Source organism: Podarcis bocagei, assembly GCF_964188305.1.
Source record: "Podarcis bocagei genome assembly, chromosome: 4".
Classification (NCBI taxonomy): domain Eukaryota; kingdom Metazoa; phylum Chordata; class Lepidosauria; order Squamata; family Lacertidae; genus Podarcis; species Podarcis bocagei.
In genome coordinates, this window is record NC_138128.1 from 42,138,738 (window position 1) to 42,149,075 (window position 10,338).

Sequence of the window (10,338 nt, forward strand, 5' to 3'; positions counted from 1 at the left end):
TGGTGGATAAAGATGGAACTTCAAATGATTAAAATGGAAATGAAGTGGATTAGGTTTCTTTCTTCTAAGAAGGAGGAAATCCCACAAGGATTATGAGCATAGCTGTGTTCATGGAATGCTAACATTTACTTCAGCTAGTCATTTACTTTAATTGGAGAAAAAGGCCAGAGAGGGGGGAGAAATGTTTGAAAGCAAGTGATTCCTGGTCTTCCTTAATGCTCTGTAGAAATACCATAGAAGCAGTTTTTGTTTGACTGAAACAAAGGCTCTCTGAGTGTGTGTCTGAGTAAATATTTGAGGTTAGGGATTAACTAGCATTCTCAGAGTCTGATGGCAGAAAAGTAGACAACTGTGATTCAGCTGGTGAAATCAGTAAGTCTTTTGGAAGGGTTTTTTCCAGTACTAATTCTCCTTTTTAAAACAATTTTTTTAACCTAGTCAAAAACAGAAGAGGTAAAAAGTGGGAGAGATAACAGTGGGAAATCTGGAAAGAGAATCAGCAGTACAATTAGTGTGGCGTTCTCCCCCAAATACATGAGTGTGGTGTTCTTTTTGCTTTGGGAACACACAATGATATTAAAGACAGTAAAGCAACTTTGTGTTTTGCATATATATATATTTTTAGGAGGATGAATGTGCTACTGTGAAGGCTAAACATAATTTAGTTAAATATATAATGGGATCAGGAGTGGCGGCTGTGGAAAAAATGTTCCAATGTCTGTAGAGTACATAAGTCTAAGTATGAAACTGTCCACCATACTATATATATGCCTGTGTTATAAATGTGGAACTGTATTAAATCTTAATACAAATATATAGTGTTATAGGAGCTTGTATTTCCTTAAAACAAATGGTCAGATCTTCGGTGGTTATTCTCTTAGGTGTGTGATGTGTTGTGCAATGTGGAGAATCTTTACCCTCTCGGTGTTTTCAGCTGCCTTCATATTGCCTAGTGGACATGAAGGCTCAGGTATATCCTTCTTCTTTCCTACATTACTCTTTATCAAATACACTGTGTCCTATGAAATTTCTGTGGGTACGATAGTAAGGGCACAAGCCCCAGAGACTGTTGCGTTCTCTCTCTATAGAATTCTCTTCAAAATAGTTTCAGATTACATAGGGAGTTAGAATGTCGGTGCTTTCACTTGACATGGAAGCCAGTCCGGGCAAGGAGGGGTGTACAATAGAGTATATCTCATTGCAAAGCATTGTTAGGTAGGCCCCAGCATTCATCAACACCATTCTGATAGTTTAGTGGCAGCCGTGGCTACCAGTGTGTTTCTGGGCCTAGTTCAGAGTGCTGGTGCCCTAAACAGTTTGGAACTGGATTATTTTGAAGATTGCTTTTACCCATATGTCTCTTCTCACTGGTGAAATTAGTTATGTTGGTGAACACATGAGGCAGGGCCTTCCTGGTGTTGGCCCTGCAGTTGTGAAACATCTTTTCAGTTAATATTTCCCTGGCCCCTTCAGGTCTGGCATCCAAGACCTTAAAAACATTTTTCACTGTTGACTTCCCTTAAGAGAATGTTGGTGATCTAATTCAGCATCTTTCATATGTCTATTTGACTCCATTCACTCAGTGCTTCATACTCTGATTGCTGTTTCATTCCTTTTATTTCTCTCAGAGTTGCATCTCTCTGTGAGGGTTTAACCCTGAAAAGTGACTAATAAATAAATAAACTGCTAAAGTCAACATTATTTTCTCCTTTCCAAGTTTTAATAATCCCTCAGTATTTAGTGTTTACTATTTTAAAAACTCTTCTCCCTCTCCTCTACTTCAATTATATAAAATAAAAGGGGAATACACTGTGAATAAGTGTCTGCACATAGCATGATGTTGCTATAAATGGCCCAGATGGATATTTTTGTTTTGTTTTCTGCCTGAAGTATTTTATAGCAGCCAAGAAGCAAACCAAGTGCTGAAAATCCAGAAGCGGGCAAATAGTTTTTTGGAAGAATTAAAGCAGGGCTCATTGGAACGGGAATGCCGAGAGGAAAAATGTGATTTTGAGGAAGCCAGTGAGATATTTGAAACCAAGGAAGCAACAGTAAGTTATTGCTAAAGACTGGGAACTAAGCATTGAATCCCATTGCCACTTGAGGTAAAACAGAAAATGGCGCCCCCTGCCACTGCCACCTCCTCCTCCCGCCCCCCCCCCCATTGCCACCTGAGGTGACTAGATGCAGGCCAGGGAAGCCCCAGCACATTGTAGGTGGCGGTAGCTGTGGCCCCGCTTTTCCAAGTGGCAGCTGTGAATGGCAAATGCAGGAAATGGCAGCGGTGTGTTCCTTGTGGGCCCTGATCTCGTGCCCCTCCCAGCTTGCCTTGCCACCTGAGGCAACTGCCTCACTGAAGCTATTGGGTCGGCCATCCTTGTAAAGCAGTAATCTATTCAGCTGTCATGTTTTTTGTGCCAAATTGGGTAGGTGGTCTCCAATAATAATTCGTTCCAAGGAGGTTGATTTTCCTATCTGCACTGAAATGTTGTGTGGCAGAATCCATATTGAATCATGGAGAAGACTCCATTTCAAGTATTAACCTCGATTTTGTTTCTTTCAGCTGGAGTTTTGGACAAAGTACACTGGTAAGTCAAGAAGTTTCACCCCTTTGAGTGTAGTGGGAACCTCTGTCTCTTTTTTTCTACCGTGTATTTGTGTGTCCTCATATTTAGATATGTTTTATTAGGACTTTTCTACACATTTCCTTAATAGCGAGGTTCGCAGCACACCGGATGATCTCTACAATTTAACCCTTGGGGGGGAGCACTGAGGTCACAGATTAGCCTATTATTTCTGTAGCCTGGAAGCAGAATTTCACTGTAAAGTTCCCCTGTGTCCTAAGCAAGTAAATGCTTTTGTGTCTGCTAATATTTTCTGTAGATGAAGCATAACCAAGAGAGGAAGTTTATATAATGGGGTGATGTAGTTAACTCTTCCCTTGCAAAGAGACATACGACATATGGTCTGGGTTTCCCTGCAAATGTGTTTTCAGATGGAGATATGTGTGAATCCAGTCCATGTGTCGATGGATCCTGTCGAGACGGCATTGGACGATTTGACTGCATTTGTAACAAAGGCTGGGAGGGGCGCCAGTGCCAATATGGTAATATAATCTTCAATTCTCCATTTTACTATCAAAATGCAACTGTTGTTCTTGTGTAAGGGGTTTCTCTATTCCTTCGAGTTCAGATTGATAATACAACAATTTCGTATAGAATATGCATGCTGTTCTAAAGCCCCTTTCTTGATGTACACAAACTACAGAACTTGCAAATGGAAAAGTTATGCTTCTTTTTAAGTAGTGAGAAGTTAAGGATATTCCGCCTGCAGTCAGGTTTACTCCCTCCCCTCCATGAACAGGAGACACACAGGCTAACATACTACTGGTGCTCAGTTATCAACACGTACTAGCTCGCTAATCCACCATTAGTAGCGTGTCAGCCTGTTCCCAGGGTATAGCAATACAGAGGGAAAGGTCTTACTTGTTTGGCACTTTTAAAAAACAAATAAGCAAAAGGTTTGTGTTTGCTAAGGGCTATGTGGTGGCAACTTTCTTCAGTGTAAGAGGTGTATATTGTGACTGGTATTCCAATTCATTCAGTAAACATGCTTCTTCATATATAGGCTGTTAAATCTATGTATGTATTGTATTGAGGCAGGAGCCACAGACCCACTAAAAAGTAGAAAGCAATTCTCCAGCCTGAGAAGAGTTTTGAAACTACAGATTGAGCTATCTGACAGCCACCCGATCCTAGCCTGACCCACAGTTCAAAGGTGCCCCTCATTAGGTGGGTGCCTGCCTGTAATGAGGAGCCTCTTGCTTCAGGTGAGCTTGGAAGGACAAGCTATGAATCTGCAGCTCATGGTGACAGAGGTTCACACAGTGATGTTTCTGTTTGCATATTGTTTGGGAAAGTGAGGATTCAGTAGTTTTTGCCTTTAAATGCAAACTACTGTATTTTTCGCTCTATCAGATGCACTTTCCCCTCCTAAAAAGTAAGGGGTGTGTGCATCTTATGGAGCAAATGCAGGCTGTGCAGCTTTCGCTGAAGCCAGGAGAGCAAGAGGGATTGGTGCACACTGATCACTCTTGCTCTCCTGGCTTCCCTTCGCTGGAGAGGCGCTGCACGGCTTTCCCTCTCTGCGCAGCGCCCCTTCAGCGAAGCGGGAGGAGAAATGGAAGGGGCTCCATTTCTCCTGCCGCTCCGCTAGAGAGGTGCCGAGCAGAGAGGGAGAGAATATATTTTTTCTTGTTCTCCTCCTCTAAAACTAGGTGCGTCTTATGGTCGGGTGTGTCTTATAAAGCGAAAAATACAGTAAATCAAATTCCTCCCCTATCTCCAACTGCAGCACAGTCAGTCAAGTTTGTTCTCCTGTTGAGTTTGGATTTTCTTCCCCAGTAGTTCACTGCGAGGAGATGTCATTATTTCCAGCACAGAAAGTTAATGCTTTGTCATAAGAGAGGAAGGAGACAAATGTTCAATAATGAAAAGAATAAGTTCGGTCATCAAATAGTTCTGTTTCTGCACAGTTTAAGAGGAGAAGGTCGAGTGACATAAATAGCTCCTTCAAGGAAAAGGACTGCCTCCTTTCAACATGTACTTTACTTCTTTTGATGCCCAGTGGTTGACTACACCAACTGTTCAATTTCCAATGGTGGCTGTGAACATTTCTGTAATGAGGGCCAACAAGACAATGACCAGTACCGCTACTGCAGTTGTGCTTCAGGCTATCGGCTGGCTGATAATTATACTTCTTGTGAACCTGTTGGTAAGAAAGATGGATAAGCACGAGCTTGGCTTTTCAAATCAGAGGCAGCCACATTATTTAAGGCATAATTTTATAATTCAGTCTCTTTGCAATATCAGGTTTGTGGGTTCCCCCCCACACACCTTCATTCTTCCTGTACAGTGGCCTGTGGCATAGTGGAATAGCCATGTAGTAGTAGTAGTAGTAGTAGTAGTAGTAGTAGTAGTAATATAATAGTAATAATAATTTATTTATACCTCCTCTATCTGGCTGGGTTTCCGCAGCCACTGTGGGCAGCTCCCAACAGAATATTAAAAATACGATCAAACATTAAAAACTTCCCGATACAGGGCTGCCTTCAGATGTCTTCTAAAAGTTATGGAGTTCTTTATCTCCTTGACATCTGAAAGTGGGGGGGCGGTGTTCCACAGGGCAGGCGCCACTACCGAGAAGGCCCTCTGCCTGGTTCCCTGTAACTTGGCTTCTCGCGGTGAGGGAACCACCAGAAGGCCCTCATAGCTGGACCTCAGTGTCTGGGCTGAATGATGGGGGTGGAGACGCTCCTTCAGGTATACTGGGCCTCTAAATACTATTCAGTAGTATTGCCTCTCTAGCTGCATTCACAAGTATTTAATTGTTACTATGAAGTATAAGAAAGGAAATGAGGGCAGTCCTACCCTTAGGCAAAATGAGGGAGCCAACTCAAGTGGATGCCAGGTACCCACCACCCATGCTATGCTGCTGTGAGAGCGTAAAAAAACCATACTTTTTTTTTATACACACAGCTTTATTGTGGTCCATAGACCCAAAATACACAGTACAACAATAGAGTGTGGGGTGTGTATATGTTCAGGAAGTACAATGCACTTAGATTGGGGGGGGGGCTGCCATTTTGCAAATAGGAATTAGCTCATGCTTAGATAAGTTCCATGGCATCCTAAACATGTGTACTAGGGCAGTAGTTGCCAACATGGTGCTGGCATGTGCACAGGTGCCCACAGAGGTCTCCCCTGATGTCCACAGTGTCCCCTCTCCCTGCTGAAATTAGATTTAAAAGAAGGGTGGCATGGTGGCCTTTAGTGGAGTGGGATCTGTATGTCCTGCCTTTTATCTGTATAGCTGTGTTTTTAGAATTTTATTGGATGTCTTTAATTTGGGTCACCCTGTGGGGGAAAAAACCTAATAATAATACATATAAAATTAGGTTGTAGATTTCTGGACTCTACCATCTTCAGGTGGGGTAATGTATTCCCCCACGTTTCTATTAATAACAAGAACAACAACTTCCCTGCATGTGGTAAATTGGCACATTCGGGTGATGGGCTGTTGCTAAAAATATCTCCTGACAGGTTATGTACAATATGCAATTAGATTTTTTTAAAAAAATGGGTGCATTGAAAATTATTAAAGTCCTCATGCAATCTGAAGTGGTAGAGTCCAGAATTTTACCACCATGTTAGTAATAATAATTTATTATTACGGTCAAAGACCAGTTCAGAAGCACAACTGAGACTGCTTTCACAAGAGTAAAATAGATATTTAAAGCAATATACAATAAACAATAACAGCTTATAGATTAAAATTAAAATAGTCGCATGAACACAAAAAGACCGAAAGTTAAACTAACATGCAGATTTGAATGGCTCTGAGGCATATTTCACATTCTCTGGATTGTGGATGCTTCCAAGTGGAGGTTCGATTTGAGAACCAAAAATTGGACACCAGGTTGTCATGTTGTTGTTTTTACTTACTTGATTTCCCCCTGAAAGGGCAACTCTGGGTTAAACGGCCATCTGATGACAACATTGTATGGATGCTGGTGGCGGGGGGACCGCTCACATGCATGAACCCAACAGATCATATAATAAATGTATTATTGTTTTATTTACTAGATTTATATCCCACCCTTCCTCCCAAGGAAGCCCACAGCAGCAAACATATGAACAAAAAAATGTTGTTATTTGGCATAAAAGAGGCTAAGATTCTGTATATTTTGGCATAACATCTAATTCTGGCCTCAAAGGTACCAAAGGAGTTAAACAAACAAACAAACACAACTTAAAACATTTTAGTGTGTTATATTATTGCTACAGATTACTTACAAAGCCAAAAGAATTCAGGATTTCCCACAGCTTGAGCTAATGAGAAATTGGGAAGGAGATAGCTTAGATAATTTATACAACTTCTAGAAATCAGCAAAGTAGCTTTGAAGGCTGGGCTGGATTCTTTTTGACGTAAAGTGATAGAAATTGTACAGACCTTCCTAGGTTATCCTTCATCTTGCCTTTCTTTTTTCTTTCTTTTACAGTGGAGTTTGCCTGTGGAAAAGTCCATAATTTCAACTATAAGACTGCTAAAGTAATTGGGGGAACACCTGGAAGAAAAGGACAGAGTCCCTGGCAGGTAAGAACTAATAAAAATATTCAGCCTTTGAATGGGTTTGTCAGGCCCTGCTGCTTCTGTCAGTCTCAATGATTGTCAGAACCCCAGAGGTGTCTCTTATTTTCAGAGACCCCCTGGTGAGGCCTTGTTCTCATACTTCTGGCTGCTCATATCATCATTGATCCCACCTGTATGTATTATTTCTTCAGGTAAGTACTCTTTTTTTACCCTCTCCTGTCCTGGCTTTCACTGGTGGATGCAGTACTCGGAACCAGCTCAGTTTTTGCCAAAGACTTTAATGCATCAATCTCTGTAAGTAAGTTTATGATGTGCATCAGAAAGCCATATGAAAATGTTTGTCATTCTAGACCTAGAACAGTAACTTGAGTATATGGGGGATTCCTCCAGACTGTCAGTATTTTGCTGGTGGAATTCATACGCATACTGAAAATTTTAGGTTTGCACAATTATAGTAAATTAAAGTGTTCTGTCGCCCTAGCACAACAAGCCTACTTTTAAACAGAAACAGACTTTTTGCAGTTAGGAAATGCATTGAAAAGTGTGGGATGAACAAATGATTAATGGGAAGACATATAAACACTTTGCAAGTAAATCAGAATAAATGAATGATGATGAATGCTCATATAACCTTCCCACAAACAAATTGAAACAATTGCTCAGTAAAGGTCGGATACAATCTAAACTCCACAGAAGCTTTGTGCAAGCAAGTCAGGAGGAATGCTGCATAAATAGCTCATCTGGAGGAACCTAAGTCAGTAGAATAACCAGCACAGATGTATTGGACACACGCAGTCAAGGATGGATGAATGAAGTCAATAGCTTTCTTTCTCTTCGTTGCAGGTTATGCTGAGCAATAGTGCAGGCAGATTTTTGTGTGGTGGTGTTCTCATTCACCCCACCTGGGTGTTGACAGCTGCACATTGTTTGAAAAGCCTACGAACAGTCAAACTGACATTTGGTAAGGAGAATCATGACTGCATTTCTTTTTAATATGGGACAACAAAACCCTCAATCAATACTATTTAAATTCTTTCAAACTAAGTAATGTCCAAGCTATAGATGCAGGGAGTATGGTCCAGTCTAGACTGAAAAAACTAAACGTGGTGACTGGTACTAACACATGTGAACAGATATAAAGATCTGGTCACCTCTTGCTGAAATTATGGAAGTTAGCATACTGCAAACCTGATATATGGAACTGACATAAAGGGAATAAAAATTCTATCTTGGGTTTGTGCTGCTTTGGAGTAGGGATGGAATTTATACATCAGCAAATCACATGGTAAAACATTTCCTTTGGTTGCAGCTATGGGTTCTGCATGCTGGCATGACTCCTGGTGCTGGTATGACAAAGGCCTTTTGAGTTTAGAGGAAAGACAAGCAAAGGGGGGCATGTTAGAAGTTATAAACTTTTGCATGATGTAGAAAGGAGAGAGTGTTTCTCCCTCTCTCAGAATAGTTCAGTACTTCTTTATACAGTGCATCTTCAAACTATTGAATTCACTCTCACAGGATGTAGTGATAGCCATCAACTTTGGTGACTTCAAAAGAAGGTTAAACAAATTCATGTTAGTTAAGTCCTCCCTCCATTGTAGAAGCCAGTATACCTCTGAATACAAGTTGCTAGGAATTGCAGCAGGAGAGCGTGCTGTTGCATTTAAGCCTTGCTTGTGGTTTTTCAGTAGGCATCTCTCTGACAACAGGATACTGGAATAGACGGGCCTTTGGCCTATCCAGCAGAGCTCTTGTTGCATCCTGATGTTCTCACAGTTAAACAAAACAAAACAAAACAAAACAGTATTTCTGGAAGACAGCTAGTCAGGCATTTCTCCCCGATGTATTGCTTTCTATATGCAGGAAGGGCACATTCAAGCATATGATCTCTGACCTCTAGCCCTGCAGTGCACAAAACCATTCTTCTCATTCACTACTTGCTTATGAACTGTAAGAATCCTCTCCCTGGCCATGATTCAATCCAAATCTGGAAATATATATTTGCACTCTCTCCTTTTCTTCCTCTATGTGCTTTTTATGGTACAACCTCACTGTTACAAGTACGGTGTGGTATACAATTCTGCTGAATGTACACAAATTCTGCAGGGACACGAGCCTTTTATACTCTACACATAAATTCTGCAGGCATACAGGCCCTTTTTTATACTGCCACTTGTTCCTGTTACGGATTTGGATTTTGCTGAGCCTGAAATGCAAGAAAGAAATACTACCTCTTCTTTATGAGTTCTGCTAAAGTATTTTGAGAGAGGTAAGGTTGACTTTGATCCCAAGAGAAAGGACACTTTCCAAGTTTCCCTATTGCCCTTACAGGTAAATATTATCGCCGGCGAACAGAAGAAAGTGAGCAAACTATTTTTGCAGACAAGTTATTGCCTCATGAAAACTACTCTGAACTTACCTCTGAAAATGACATTGCACTGCTGCACCTACAACGCCCAGTTCTTGTCAACAAGTTCACAATTCCTATTTGCCTGCCTTCCAAGAATCTGGCAGGGCACTTGGAGAGAGAAGCGACACAGGCTGTGGTGACAGGCTGGGGGAGCCAGAGTGAGGACTCGAAGGTGAATTACTCCTCTGTTCTCAACTATATTGAAATCCCTGTGGCACCACGGAATGACTGTGTCAATTCTATGTTGAATTCTGTCTCGGAAAACATGCTCTGTGCCGGGATACTGGGAGATAACCGGGATTCCTGTCATGGAGACAGTGGTGGCCCTATGGTCACCAAATTCAAGAACACCTGGTTCTTAATTGGACTTGTGAGCTGGGGAGAAGGCTGTGGAGCAATTGATAACTTTGGAATCTACACCAAAGTCAGTGCATATCTTGACTGGATCTATCAGCAAATGAAAGACAGCATAATCTCACCAAACACTGTCACAAAAGAAGGATGAGGGAGTACTTTGGCAGTACACTCGGTATGCCCATTGTCCTCTGCTAATAAATACAGAATATACAAAGTGAGTATGTGTGGTGTGTTGCATTTCTTAAATCAGGAGGTGGACAACTTGTTTGGTTCCAAGGCCACATGCAGGAGTGGCAGGTTGTTGAGAGCCACAGGCCAATCACTGCAGCCACAGCCACCCACATAATAACACGTGTGGGACAGAGTTTGCTGCTATTGTCCATGACACCATCTCTTTAACCATAAACCTCTTGACCTTGGAA

General features: G+C 41.5%; 1 protein-coding gene across 2 annotated transcripts; it reads left to right on the plus strand.

Annotated features, from left to right (window-relative positions):
- Positions 1-205: 205 nt before the first annotated feature.
- On the plus strand, positions 206-10,134 carry PROC (protein C, inactivator of coagulation factors Va and VIIIa). Of its 2 annotated transcripts, XM_081189326.1 has the most exons (9): positions 206-372; positions 882-970; positions 1,891-2,051; positions 2,564-2,588; positions 2,996-3,106; positions 4,627-4,773; positions 7,061-7,155; positions 7,996-8,113; positions 9,481-10,134. In XM_081189326.1, the coding sequence occupies exons 2-9, from the start codon at positions 889-891 to the stop codon at positions 10,062-10,064; spliced, it is 1,323 nt and encodes a 440-aa protein (XP_081045452.1). In that variant the 5' UTR covers positions 206-372; positions 882-888; the 3' UTR covers positions 10,065-10,134. The 2 variants fall into 2 exon arrangements, with proteins under 2 accessions (XP_081045452.1, XP_081045453.1); XM_081189327.1 differs by lacking the exons at positions 206-372; positions 882-970; positions 1,891-2,051 and adding an exon at positions 2,391-2,426.
- Positions 10,135-10,338: the final 204 nt, after the last annotated feature.